The sequence below is a fragment of the Balaenoptera physalus genome, assembly GCF_965194825.1.
Source record: "Balaenoptera physalus genome assembly, chromosome: 11".
NCBI lineage: Eukaryota > Metazoa > Chordata > Mammalia > Artiodactyla > Balaenopteridae > Balaenoptera > Balaenoptera physalus.
In genome coordinates this window covers 78,368,506-78,383,663 of record NC_138896.1, presented here as the reverse complement: position 1 = coordinate 78,383,663, position 15,158 = coordinate 78,368,506, and the positions used below count along the sequence as shown (strand labels likewise).

General features: G+C 35.6%; 1 protein-coding gene across 12 annotated transcripts in view; it reads left to right on the top strand.

The window, feature by feature from the left end:
* TASOR (transcription activation suppressor) overlaps positions 1-15,158 on the top strand; it is a 48,502-nt gene that overhangs the window by 20,006 nt on the left and 13,338 nt on the right. For 11 of the 12 annotated variants that reach the window (XR_014251085.1, XM_082414172.1, XM_082414173.1 and 8 more), the window contains 5 exons: positions 8,591-8,663; positions 8,756-8,827; positions 9,891-10,592; positions 12,781-13,187; positions 14,711-14,852. Coding sequence is in view for 11 of the 12 variants with exons in the window: in XM_082414172.1 (XP_082270298.1) it covers positions 8,591-8,663; positions 8,756-8,827; positions 9,891-10,592; positions 12,781-13,187; positions 14,711-14,852 (1,396 nt within the window). In the remaining variant the exon portion in view is untranslated. The remainder of the gene's footprint in view (positions 1-8,590; positions 8,664-8,755; positions 8,828-9,890; positions 10,593-12,780; positions 13,188-14,710; positions 14,853-15,158) is intronic. The other variant, XM_082414170.1, reaches the window with a different exon arrangement.

Below are 15,158 nucleotides of genomic sequence, written 5' to 3'. Positions count from 1 at the left end.
AATCTTTAGGTAGGCATCTTAGAACACACACACATGCACATTCACCTACATGTGAACATACTTTTTTATTTATATTTGCGTTTCTTGTTTTCCTCCCAAAATTTGTCTATGATACAAGTATTCCTCATGACCAAAATCTATTCAGTTCTTGAGTTCATAAAGTGAAAGTTTAGGTAGTAGGTTTGGATATGGTGGGATATTGAGTTATCCAAATCTGTTCAGTTCTTGAATTTCAGAGAATGAGTATTGTGGGTCTGGGCAGTGAGGAGTTTATCAGAAAAGTACAGTATCTGTTGAGTGCCTAATAGTGAGAATCAGGATAGGAAGGATACTGGCATTTTGTTTTTCACCTGAGCAAGTGTTATGTTAGGTTTGTGGAGGACTGGGTCTTCCCAGAATCAAGAAGTAAAGTAAGATCCTAGATCTTAGAGGGCACAGGCATTCCATAAGGATACACTACACGAATCTAACGAACTGACGTATTTTGTGCGGCTGTCCCCTTTCCTGCAAACCCCACTGGGAATTATTTCTAACTATAGCTACTTTCTTCATAGTTGTCATCATAATGGGAGGTGCATTGGGGACTGTTGGGTTCTTAATAATTTTATCCTGAATACGCACAGGAGATGTTCTGGATCAGAGAGAGACTTAGTCAGTACCTCACAGTAATAAATGTGTTGGTTCTCCTTTGCCCTATTTCCTACCCTTAGGGCAATGCATCGAGACTCAGGTCAATTATCCTATGCAAGTAGTTGGACACTCAGTAGGCAAGGGATGAGGAAAATGATTTTTCTTTGCTCATGAAGGGAAGGAGACATCTATCTCCCTCCCCTCCTGGAAAAAGATATCCTTGAAAATGTAATGAATATTAACTCCAACCCTTTGATGAATAAATGAAATCTCTTCAGGAGCCAGTTAGCCCTCTTGGACCTAAAGACATCTCCAAGTTCCTGGGACCCATTTATTCTTCCTTGAAATGTAATACCTACAGAGATAGCTCTCCAGTCTTCTGGAATTGTGGGAGTTAACCTAGGAACCTAATCTGTACTGTAACCTTTTGTGTACTCACTTGGCACTTTCAGGGAGGTAAGAGAAATTTATTCTTTTAGATCAGAGCAATTAACTAGGTAATTGGCTATAGATATAATTCTTAAGGTATGTGAAGAGTGAAATATTTCTGGGGGAAATGTAAACAAACATTTCCTATCTTTATATCATATACATTTCTGCATGTCAGAAGGCTAGGGCTTTTTGCAGGAACACAGAATTCAGGGAAGTGGTATTTTCCCACAGGGGTATTTATAAAATAAGTAAAATACTGAACTCTCTTTCGGTTGGTTGTTAGTCAAATTAACTTTTTTTTTTTTTAATTTTTATTTGAGTATAGTTGATTTACAGTGTTGTGTTAGTTTCAGGTATATAACAAAGTGAAGTCAAATGAATTCTTAAAGCTAACTTTAGTATAAGAAAAAGTATAAGAGAAATGTCCCTAAATTTGAATATTGTCTCTGCTGTGAACATTTTGAGTCTCTCCTGATGTACATATACAAGATAATTTTCTCTCAGGTGTAGATCTAGTATATTAGATTTATTATCTGTAAGTAGAATTACTGAATCATAATGTATGACTGGCTTTACAAAATAATGCATTTTATTTCAAGTGGTTGTACCAATTTATACCCTCAGTACCAGCAAGTTCCCATTAATTCACGTACTCATAATTACTTGGTATAGTCAGACTTTGGCAAAATCTTGCCAATCTGGTGGGTATAAAATAGTATCTTATTGTGATTTTAGCTTGTCTTTCCTGAAATATGATGAGTTGATCATCCTTTCGTAAACTTATATCTTTTAATGTTCAGCTGCCTACCTATTTTTCCTTTTGAGTGGCTTGTGGTTTTTTTTTTGCTTTGAAGTATGGTTGATTTACAATATTGTGTTAGTCTCAGGTGTACAGCATAGTGATTCAGTATTTTTGCAAATTATATTCCATTATAGAGTGGCTTGTGTTTTCTTACTAATTTGAGGATCTTAATATATATTTTGGGAACTAATACTCAGCTGTGTGCTACAATTGTTTTTCCATAATTTACACTTGCCTTTCTACTTTATTCACAGTGTTTTTTGAAGAATACATGTTCATAACTCTAATGTAATTGAATTTGTCTGCCTGAATGTTAAGTACTGTTTGTGACTTAAACTTAAGAAATTCGTTCCTTGCCCCTAGGTCTTATAGATACTGCCCTATATTTTCTTTTGAATATGTTATGGTTTTGCCTTTGGCACTTAAGTTTTTAAAAAATATATGTGTGTGTATTGTTTTGTTTTTTATTTTTGTTTGATATAATATAGGAATCCAACTTCATTTTTTCCCCAATATGAATAACAAGTTGTTCCTGAACCATTTACTGAACAGTCCATCCTTTCTCCACTAAGAAATCTTGATACCGGGTAGGGCAAATTGCCCCACTTTTTTCATCCTTTTTGGAGTGTTCCGCTATTTGAGATTTAGCTTCCCCCCACCACCCCAAATTTAAGAATCAGCTTGATTTTTTCAAAAAAATTTTAGGATCAGCTTGTTAGCTCCTTACTCCCCTCCCCCCTAAAAAAACCCTATTGGAATTTTAAAATTGGAATTGTATTAAATCTGTAGATCAAATTCGATACTGTCTTATCCATGAACAAGATTATCTCTTCACTTCTTTAGGGTATTCTTTTAACAGAGTTTTATAATTTTCTGGATACAAGTCTTGCTCATTTTTTGTTAGTTTTATCCCCAGACTTCTTATTTATTTATTTATTTTTTTGATGCTGTTGTAAACAGTATTTTCCATTTCAGTGCATTTTCTGTTTGTTGTGTATATAGAAATGTAATTGATATTTATATATTGATTATGTCAGATCAGTATATGAAATATGAATAATTTGTTCAGTTTTGTACATTATTTGGGATTACTATATAGATTTCATTATCTGGGAGCAACATTGTTTTGTTTTTTCCTCTCTAATCTAGGATCTCTAGTATGATGTTGAATAAAAGTGGTGATTGTAGGCGTTCTTGTCTTTTTTTTTTAATAAATTTATTTATTTATATATTTTTGGCTGTGTTGGGTCTTCGTTGCTCCGCACGGGCTTTCTCTAGTTGCGGCGAGCGGGGGCTACTCTCTGTTGCGGTGTGCGGGCTTCTCATTGCAGTGGCTTCTCTTGTTGTGGAGCACGGGCTCTAGGAACGTGGGCTCTAGAGCGCAGGCTTAGTAGTTGTGGCACACGGGCTTAGTTGCTCCGTGGCATGTGGGATCTTCCTGCACCAGGGCTCGAACCCATGTGCCCTGCATTGGCAGGTGGATTCTTAACCACTGTGCCACCAGGGAAGTCCCATTCTTGTCTTCTTGATCTTCAAAAGAACACTTCTAACATTAGCCATTAGTAGGAAGTTTGTACTAGGTTAGAAGTTTGCTTTAGGTTTTTCATAATTAATCTTTATCAGCTTAAATTTTTTCCTTCTTTAGTTTTTAACCGTGAATGGGTTTTGAATTTTATTGAATTCTTTTTTTTTTTTTTTTGTATTTATCGAGATGGTTACATGGTGTATTAGTCAGGTTTCATCAGAGGAACAGAACCAGTTGGATATGCAGTTGATACTTTAACAACATTGGTTTGAACTGTGCAAGTCCATTTGTATGCAAATTTTTTTCAGTAAATATGTACTGCGGTACTATATGATCCGTGGTTGGTTGGATCTGCAGATGCAGAACCACTGATATGGTGGGCTGACTGTAAAGTTATATGCAGATTTTCAACTGCGTGGGGGTTCCTAACACCCACATTGTTCAGGGGTCAGCTGTATACATATAGAAAGAAATCTATTATAAAGAATTGGCTTGCACAGTTATGGAGGCTGAAAAGTCCCAAGATTTGCAGTTGGCAAGCTGGGGACCCAGGAGACCTGATGGCATAGTTCCAGACTGAATCCAAGTGTCTCAGGACCAGGAGACCTGATGTCTCCTGATGAAGTCTGGCAGGCTTGAGGCCAGGAAGAGCTGATGTTTCACTTAGAGTTCAAATGCAGGAGAAAAACCAGTGTCCCAGCTCAAAGGCAGGCAGGCAGGAAGAATTTCCCTTTACTCCAGGGAGGGTCAGCCTTTTGTTCTAATCAGACCTTCAGCTGGTAAGACTCACCCACATTGGAGAAGGCAACCTGCTCTACTCTGTCTATCCACATGTATATATATTTACCTCATCCAAAAATACCTGCAGAAACATCCAGAATGAAGTTTGATCAAATATCTGGATACCCTGTGGCCCAGTCAAGTTGACACATAAAATTTACCATCATGCATAGTATTTATCCTATGAACTTAATAAGATGAATTATATTTATCTTTTTTCAGTATTAAACTATTCCTGTGCTTCTGGTTTTAGAATACCCTCCCCCATTTAAAAAAAATACTTGGTTTGTTGTGTGAATGTTTTGTTTTAGGAATTTTGTATCTGTGATGATGAGTGAGATCGACCTACAATTTTTCTTTCTCATTATCTTTGTCCTTATCTAGTTTTTATAGCAAGGTTATACTAGCTTCCCAGAATTGTTAAGTGGTGTTTCCTCATTTTACAAAAGATGGATGTATATATGATGAAAGGAATCTATTCTTTGTATGTCGGGTAGCACTTAGCTGCAAAACTGTCTTTAAAATGTTTATGGGTTTATGATTCAAATTTTTTAATAGAAAACTCAGGTTTTCTATTTCTTCTCAGGTCAGTTTGGATATATTATGGGTTTTTTTGTTTTTTTAGGAAATTGTCCATTTCTTCTATGTTTTTAAATTTATTGAGCTAGAATTACTTTTATAGTTTTTTAATAGCTGCTGTATTTTTGCAAGTAGTATTTTCATTAGGCTGTCTCTTACTAGTACTTTTCACCAGAGGTTTGTTGATTTTATTCATCTTAAGAACCAAATTTTGGTTTTGACCCTCTGTTGTACCTTTGTTTTCCTGTTTTATTAATTTCATCTGTCAGTTTTAGTCTACTTGGGGGGGGTGTTATTTAGCTATTTCTGACTTCTTATGTTAGAAAAATGGGCAATGAACTTGAGTTCTAAGTACTACTTTAGCTACATTCTACATGTTTTAATATGTAGTATTTTCATTATCATCCAGTTCTAAGTATTTTTTAGTTTCCATTATGATTTCCACTTTGTCATATGATGTACAGGTATATTTTGAAATTTCCAAATATATGAGAATACTTTTTTCTTCTTCTAATTTAATTCCATTGAAATCAGAACAGGTAATTATTTGAAATTTATTGGGATTAAAAAAAAAAACTCTGTGGTCAGTTTTTGTACATGCCCCCTCTATATTTGAGAAAAATGTGTTTTTTTTTTTTAATTGTTAAATCCTAGGGACATAATTCTGGGTTGACAGCTATTTTCTCTTAGAACTTTGACTGTATTTACTATGATATCTTCTGGCTTCTATTTTTGTTGAGAGGTCCACTCTTAGTCTAATGATGTTTTCTTTGTAGATCATCTTTTTTTTTTTTCTGGTTGCTTTTTCAGTTTTTTCTTTGTCTTTGGTGTTTTGCAGTTACATTAAATATAGCTAGGTGTAGATTTCTTATTTATCTAGCTTGGTATATATTGTCTTTTCATATTTGTGGATTTATAGCTTTTTTTCTGGAGTATTGTTAGTCATTATCTCTGTGATTATACTTCTTCACTCTTTTTTGACTGCCTTTCTAGGACTCTGAAGCATCATGCTGTTCTCAGTGTCTGTTGACCTCTCTTGTGTTTTCTGTCTTATTCCTTTGTACTGCATTCTGAGTGATTTCATCATAGCTATCTTCTAGATTACAAATTCTGCCTTTAGCTGTGTCTAATTTGCTGTTGATTTTCGATTTCACAGAAAATATTTTTAATTTCTGAAAGCTATATTTGGTTCTTTTTGAGATCTGCCTGACTTTTTTTTTTTAAACAGATTCTTGTTAATTCTTTCAGAAAGATTTATTGAGTACCTGTTGTGTGCCAACACACAACTAGGGACTGTTCTAGGAGGTAGAGATTATATTCTGATGTTCCTTGCAATTTTTTGTAATTACATCACATTTTAGCCGTTTTAAAGTGTACAATTCTGTGATTTTTACTAGATTTACAATGTTGTGCAACCATTACCACTTATCTTATTCCAGAATATTTTCATCACCCCAGAAAGAAACCACATACCCACTAAGCATTCACTTCACATTCCTTCCTCCTCCCAGTCCCTGGCAACCACTAGTCTACTTCTGTCTTATGGATTGGTCTATAGTGGACATTTTATATAAGTGGAATCATGCAGTATGTGGCGTTTAGTGCCTTCTTTCACTTAGCATAATACTTTTAAGGTTCATCCTTGTTGTAGCATGTATCAGTACTTCATTTCTTTTATTTCACTGTATGGATAATGCCACATTTTGTTTGCCATTATCAGTTTTTTCCACTCTTTGTCTATTAAGAATATTGCTACTGTGAATATTTGTATGACGGTTTCTGTGTGAACATGTTTTCAGTTCTGTCACATTATTTCTTTAAACATTTCATACCTGTTTTATATATTGCATCTTTTGATTCCAATCTGCAGCTCTTGGGTATTTGAATCTGTTGTTTTTGCTGAATCTCTCTTAGGTTAGCTTATTTTCTCTGAAGCTTGGTAATTTAAGATTGTGAGCTTAATATTTTACATTTTTAAAAATACTTTTTGTTTTCATACCATATTACCTGTAATGTTATCTGCAAAGCCAAAATAGCAGAATCAAGTAATATAAATCCACAGACTGGGTTAGTACTGTTTTCTGAGGGAGAAGGAAACAGTAAGGTGTAATAAATAGAGGCATCAGTACAGAGTTCACAGGTGTTTCCTATTGTACAGGATTGAAAGTGTTTCTTTGGCTTAAAGCCACAGATATTACTGCTAGGGCTTCTGTCTGCCTGAGTGTTGTTTCTGGGTGTAGATTCCCTGTGTTCCATGAGTCTCTGGGGACACTGAGTCCCCTTAGGGCACTAGGGTCTTTAGGCCACTAAGCCAGTCAGGTTAAAAAATCTGTTATTTGGAGTGGGTGAGAAGTTAAAATAATCTAATTGTTTTTTCTGAGCAACCACAAAACATGAAGCTCTTACTCATGTCTCCCAACTTTCTGTTCTGACAAATCAAGAGTTGGGCAAAATATTAAAAGAGGTATGATATATAAAACATTTTGGATAAAAGGGTTTGAGTCTGAAACAAAAATTTTGCAGATGCATTGTCCACCTTACTTTTGGGTGTGCAAACAATGTTTTTATTAAGTGTAAATTGATAGTGTAGTCACTTTAGTCCTTTAAATTATTGGTTCTTACACAGACTTTGTTTACTGGAATTGCTGAATAGGAATTTAGGTAGCACAAGTTTTCTTTCAGAATCCAGATATCCTTTTGTGTTTAGCTGCTATACTCAGTTCTTCCTTTACTTACCCTTTCTTTAATCCAAAAAATATTGTGAACTATTGCAGTAGTCTGTGAACTGAGTTCTCTGCATTACATTGTTTTCTTTCCTCCTCCAGTGCTATCAAGTTTCTTTGGGTTTTTTTTTTAGGGAAACACTTACGCTCAAAAGGGTATACTCTCGAGGGCATTTCTGGCTAACCTGGCATTCTTGTCTTTTTACAATCTAGCCCATGATCTTTCTTTCTAGACTTGTCTTACATGTTTCTCCTAGTCTCTCCTCACCCTTGGCCAGTCGTAAGTACTCTGATGCCTGCAAACTGTCCATTATGTTATAACTCTGCCCTTTGTTCATGACGTTGCCTCTATTGAAATGTCTTTCCCACAACTTTAGGCTCTTGGCAACGTACCCGTCCTTCAAAATCCACCTCCCATATACTCTCAATATGTTTTCCAACCATAGACTAACTGTATTTTTTCCTTTCTGTTGCTTCGTAAATCTTTTTAAGACCTTTCCTGTCTTATCTAATTATTGATATTTCTTGTGTTACTTTCTCCACCCAATTATAACCTTCTTTTGATCAAAGGATCTTGTGCTGCTTGTCTTTCAAGTTATCTCTGGTAAGGCAAATTGCCTTACGTGTGAAAGATGTTCGTTAAATATGTGAAGAATTAGATTACAGCAACACATTTCATTTGAGATTAGCCTGAACTCTTGAAAGGTAGCATTTGTGTCATATTTTGTATCTCCAACATCCAGCACACCACCTTGGCAATTAAAAACATGTCTTTTGAATTGCTGAGGAAAATATTTGAAGTTTTTGTTTGGTTCTTGTATTTTAGCTTCAAGGAAAAATCAACAAGTTGATTTAATAGTTAGAATTCTTTCAGTAATATTTTCTCATTAAAATTATGAAAAGGCATTTCATAATAAAGGCATTCTTAATTGATTGGAATCCTGTTAATCAGCAGAGAGTTGGTGGAAAGAGTTTTTTAGCTAATTCAGTAGCAGTACTTTTCCTAAAAAGATGATCAAAAACTTTTTGCTTTCCTTATAATTAGTAGAAACTGCTATGTTTCTGCCTTATGGTGAATAATAACGCAAATTCAACTTCTTCCCTCTTCCAAAAATGTAGGTTCTTGTTAAACCTTTGGGAGACCGAGGATACCTTTTTCTTCTCTCTCCTTGTCAAATGGTTTCTCCATATGGTAGGTGATCTTCTCTATAATTTTTATAATTCTCCTTTAACTTTTTAAAAGTTAAAATATATTGCTAATGAATTTCACTTTTGTTTTTTTAGAACATCATACTGCTAAGTCTCGAGTCTTACATGCTTTGTTTCTATTTCAAGAACCTAGAGGCATAGTTACTTGTAAGTTCTTTGAATATCTAAATCCAGTTACATATAGATACCTACATTTTATTGAAAATTTCCAGATAACTCACTAAGCATTTTGTCTTTCTTACGTCATGTTTTGGGAGATAATGGGGGTATTAAGAGGTGTTAGCAATATAAAACACAAATTATATGACTTGTTTTTTTAACTATGAAAAATTATCTTGGTTTTTATCAGTGTTTTCACTAAGTAAATGTTGATTGTAATTGTTACAATACTATAGCTTAGTTTTTCAGGGTTTCTATTGTTATATGATTTTTTTTTTTTTTTAGCTTAGTTCATTTTTGCATTCACATTTTAGCGACTGTAAGTGCATCATGTGCTAGGTTAAATATTAGGCCATTCACATTAATAAGAATTTTCATACTGTTTTAGAGAACACCATTTCTGTTCACCATTTCTAAGAATGAACTTTAATGCTGTCTTAAGGTAAAGTTCTCACTGTTAGGGAATTCCCAAGAATTTCATTTTTAACCTGGTGGTCCGGTGGTTAGGATTCCATGCTTTCAGTTTCAAGGGCTTGGGTTCAGTCCCTGGTCGGGGGAACTAAGATCCCTCAAGCGGCGTGGCACGGCAAAAAAAAAATGAGATTCTCAATGGTAACCATTCAGTGCCTACATATCTGCTTATGGGGATAGAGAGATAGAGACAAAGTTGTTACAACAGGAAGGAGTGACATTACTGTCGTTTGCTGGACAGTCTTGCTAGGAGCCTCAGGTCTTTATTTCTCCTTACATTTTGCTTGCCACCAGTTGATGCCTAGGGACATGAAGAAGATCTTCAATGGGCAGGTGTTTTTCCCTTTAAAAATATGTTCTGCAGTTTTCATGTTTTAATTTCTTATTGGCCCATTTTAGGTTCCTGGGCTTAGAAGCATGCTATTCATATATCCCTATATAACATATATGTATTAGGGTACATACTGGTTTGGTCCACCATTAATGTATGGATGTTGTTACATTGCTTTGACAATATGTAGATCTGTACTTGACTAATTTCTTGATTGCTAACATGATTTGCTTTTTTGTTTGTTTACAGCACAGAAAGGTTCAACCAGTGCAGCACCACAGGAGAGACATGAGAGCATGCCAGATGTATTAAAAATAACTCAGTTTTTACAGTTTGCTTTGATTCAGTGTCGAAAGGAATTCAAAAATATAAATACTATAAATTTTCATTCTGTTGTTGAAAAGTATGTAAGTGAATTTTTTAAGCGAGGTTTTGGTTCAGGTAAACGAGAGTTTATCATGTTTCCATATGATTCACGATTGGATGATAAAAAATTCTTATATTCAGCTCCAAAAAATAAATCCCATATTGATAATTGTTTGCATACCTATATTTTTCGGCCTGAAATGTATCAGTTACCTATTTATAAGTTAAAAGAGCTATTTGAAGAAAACAGAAAACTTCAACAGTTTAGTCCACTTTCAGATTATGAAGGCCAAGAAGAAGAAATGAATGGTACAAAAATGAAATACGGAAAACGAAATAACTCAAGGGGTGAAACTATTACACCTGGAAAGCAGAAGTCATCTCACTCTTTGGATTATGATAAGGATAGAGTCAAAGAATTGATTAATTTAATTCAGTGTAGGAAAAAAAATGTGAGTGGGGACTCAGACACAGAAGATATGAGAAGCAAAACTGTCTTAAAGAGGAAGCTTGACGATCTACCTGAAAATATGAGAAAGCTCGCCAAAACCAGTAATTTATCTGAAAATTGCCATCTGTATGAAGGTAAAATATCAGAATTGTTTTTATATAGTATAAAAGTAACAACCAAAAACATAGTAAAGTAGTTCTGTCCTTTCTCCTCATACAAGGGTTTGCAAATTATAACCTGAGAGCCAATCTAGGCAGTCCCCTGTTTTTGTAAAGGAACTTTTGCTGCCAATCTCAGCTTCTGTATTCATTTTTCAAGGCTTTGTTACAGACTGGCCATGTCCAGCCTGGGTAGCCATGTTTCCCACTCTCCTTGGTTAAGGCACTTTTCTCAGAATATGTCATGGTCAGCCCTTTACTTCTTTCTTTTTTCCTGAAGCATCTTTCATTTCTCTCAAGCCTCATATCTTTACAGTTCATATCCCTCCTTAGCTTTCTGGCTGTTCTCCTCCTTGATGGTTTTCATCTCCTTTAGCTTATGCTGGATTTCTGCTCTGTGCTGAACCTGATGGTGCTTACTGATCCATACTGTCTAATACTGTTGACCTGTGTCTTGAGAGTTAAGTGCTTACTATGTGCTAGCTGCTTTACATGTGTGGACTCATTTAGTTCTTGATTGGTAGACATTATTATCCTTATTCTACAGATGAGGAAACCATCTCAGAGAAGTTAAATAATTTTACCTAAAGTTATGAGTTCACTGAACCATGTTTGAACTCACTTCTGACTAACTCCAAGCATTGTTCCTAAAGTCAGCTATATTTCCTAGCACTGAACACATAATAGGCAAGGTACTTAAATTTTGGCACCATTTTAGCTGATAATTGGCAAATTTGTATGTGTGAAAAAATATTTGTGGGTGGAAATCAGGCTTTTTCAGTAATTAAAATGGTGGGAAAGCTATGCTGGTTATAATAGATCAAAGGAGAAATGGGGCAGGGGAGAAGAGGTAGATAGGTTAAAGTAGAACTAGTGATAGTCCGAGTTGCATATCTAGGTGTTTCTCACTTGTGTTTGTTTCTTGTCATTTTGCACACTTTATTTCTGATCCTGAAAGTAGAGATTTAAAGGTTAGATTCTAACTTTTAAAACATTCTGATCTTAATTTGGTGGTGAGCCCACTCATTAAGAGGTAGCCTTCTGTCTCCCCTACTGCCTTTAACATCAACTTTTTAAGGTATGATTTATATACAATGTACTCATTTTAAGTGCACAGTCTGATGAGTTTTTTATAGCTGTGTTACCACTACTCCAATATATAGGACTTTTTTCATTACCCCCAAATGTTGCCTTGTTCTTCTTTGTAGTTTATCTCATTCCACTCCACTGCTGATCTGCTGTCTCTATAGATTATTTTGCCTTCTCTATAATTTCATATAATTAGAATCATACAGTATGTACCCTGTTGTTTCTAACTTTTTTTTTTGCCTGTGGTACATATACACTACCTAAATCGGAATCCTGACATCTACCCTGGCTCTACCCTCATGTGCTTCAGTATTAAAGCACATGCCTTTCTGAATGTCTCCTCCCTTTGCAAGTTTTTAAATATACTGGTGGTGCAGATAACCCAGATTTATACCTGCTTGGAGCCATGTCTAACATGTTTTCTCTCATAGTCCTTTTTGTTCTTAGTGTAAGATTGGTGTAGATTTCTTTGGGGTGATTTTGTATCTCTAATATCTCAGCTTTGTTATGAATTAAGTAATCTAGTCATTTAAGATAAAGCTTAGATTATGAAAAGGTTAGCCAGTATTTTAAGTACAGAATGTTATGGGAGAGATCAAAATCAGATAAAGTCATGGGTTTTTGTTGTTTTTATATTTTTAGAAGATTTAAGAGTAATCTGCATACCCTTCTCTAACATTTTGCAAAATCGTTGTGTAGGTATTTTTTCTGTTGTCAAGTACCTCACTGATTTTAGGATTTTGGTGGTAGAGTTTAAGGTAACTACAGTACAGTTATTTATATATATTATCCATATTACCAACATAATATTTGAGCTCATTTTTAATAGAATTTTCAAATTATGATGAAAATAAACCTTCATTTAATGGGAATTTTGACCTATGTGCAAAATTTTAGAACCAGTCATGTTTGGAAAGTAAGGGATGGATATACTTGTAAACTCTAAGCAGGTGGTTTGATTGAGTTCCTGCCTATAAATGTTATATGATAATTAATTTTTAGGTATATATATATATATTATTTTTATGCTTGCCTTCCAGACTTTAAGAGATGGCTCTTTCTCTTTTCCCTTCAGAGTCTCCACAGCTTGTTGGCTCACTTGGGCATGATGCTGACTTGAGACGGCAGCAGCAGGATACCTCTAACTCTAGCATTGCTGACATCCATAGGTTGTTTAATTGGCTATCAGAAACACTAGCAAATGCACGTCATTCTGATGCATCCCTGACAGACACAGTCAACAAGGCCTTAGGATTGAGCTCTGATGATGCCCGTGAAGAGATGAGGCAAAAGCATGAGTATGAGTTGAACTCTACCCTGGATAAGAAAGAATATGAGCAGCCTACTTGTGCAAAAATTGAAAATGCACACTTTAAGGATACTCAGAGCCCACTGCTAGAAGTTGATACATCATCTTTAAAGTATCCTGTTGCTGTTTCTACCAGTGAAGTAGGCACTGACCATAAACTACATTTGAAAGAAGTAAGCCTGTATCTTTTGGTTATCTTTGTTTGCTTTTGTGAATGTGTGTATGAAAGGGAGGATGTGGGGGGAATTCCCTGGTGGTCCAGTGGTTAGGACTCTGCGCTTCCACTGCAGGGGGCATGGGTTCGATCCCTGGTCAGGGAACTAAGATCCCGCATGCTGCATGGCACAGCCAAAAAATTTTTTTAAGAATTAAAAAAGGGAGCATGTGGGTGTGCTTGTTTTTCCTTTTCACAAAGAAATGATACACATTTCAGTAATAGTGTCTGTTCAGGATAGTATTTCTAAGTTATTCCTTGTTAGAGATAAATGCAGAAGTGTTTTCCTTCCTGCTCATAAGCTTTATGTGTAGTCTGAAATTTACCATTGTGATAAAGTGAAGGCTGGACAATCTATTTGTCAGGAACGGCTTACTGGGAGTTAGTTCTCTATCATTTCATAATAAAATTGAGTCCTCAAAACACTGGCTTTCTGCTGGCAGTACCAGAACCCACAGGTGAGGCAGATAAGGTGACCAAAGTCAGTGTACCAGTTAGAAACAAGGTTAAATACTTTCTATTTCTCATGCAATGGAAAATGAGTGGCCTTTAGGATTACCTCTGAGGTGACCCTCACCCGTGCTTGACAGGGCATCCAGTTTATGATACATGCTTAGAGTACTGATATCTAGCTGAGAAGTAGCCTAATCTCCCCAGCTCCCCCCTTCCCAAGAAGTGGTTGCATCACTTGGGGAACTGTACCAGGATGGCACCATGTTCCTAAAGACTTGTTCCTAATTTAGTTTCTTCCATTTTCTCTTCCCTGTCTTTGAGTAAAAGTCATATGCATCATGGGACTTCCCTGGCTGTCCAGTGGTTAAGACTCTGTGCTTCTACTGCAGGGGGCACGGGTTCAATCCCTGATCAGGGAACCTAAGATCCTGTATGCTGCGTGGCTCAGCCAAAAGAAAAAAAATTTTTTAAAAAGTCATATGCATGTCCCCAGGCTTTCTACATGTAGTTTTGGGATATTTATTTTATGGGGAGGATGATGACAGGGATCTCAGTTGGGGGCATGTGTAAGGTAGGCACTAAGAAACTAACCTATATTGTTACCATTTCCTGACATATTTAAAACTCTAAATTGTGTTGATGGGGGCATGGACCAAACCCAGCCCACTGCCTATTTTTGTAACTATAAAATTTGATTGGAACACAGTCACGCCCATTCATTTAGGTATTGCTTATGGCTGCTTTTGCATTTCAGTGGCAGAGCTGAGTATCTGGCCTGCAAAGCCAAAAATATTGGGTGCTTTACTGAAAAAGTTTACCAACCTCTGCTGTAAATCAACCAATTACGTTTTGAGAGAAAAAATTATATTCTAGTTTGAGATTAGAGTATTATAACTTCACCATGTTGATTTTACTTGTTTGTAATGTTTAGGTTGAAGTTTGTGAATTTGCTGTGAAAAAATAGTTGTTTTTTCTTGACATTAAAATTAATTAAAAAGAAAGGTATTGAATCTGTACTCTAATTTTTAGGATCCAGATTTAATTAACATGAGTAATTTTGAAGATTGCAGTTTGTGTCCCACTGTTCCCATTGAACATGGATTCCGTAGACAATCTAAGTCAAATAATGTTGAAGAGACTGAAATACATTGGAAACTGATTCCAATTACAGGTAAGAACAAGTATACTGGGACTTAGGTTTGCTTGGTTTTACTTAGGGACCAGTTTCCCGAAGCGTTTTGTCTTTTCTAGATTCTACTCTTGGGTCTTGCTTGGCTCTGACATCTTCAGTGTCTTATTTTTGAGCAATGTGATATTCATCATTGAGTGTTGCTGTTCTTGGTCAGTATCTGCAAAAGAACCTATTAAAAACAGAGGGATTTAAAATATCCTTACTCTCCCTATGGAGTTGAACATGCAACTTGCAAATGAAAATTGTTGTCAGAAATTGTGTTTCTAATAAGGTGAGGTAGCTGCA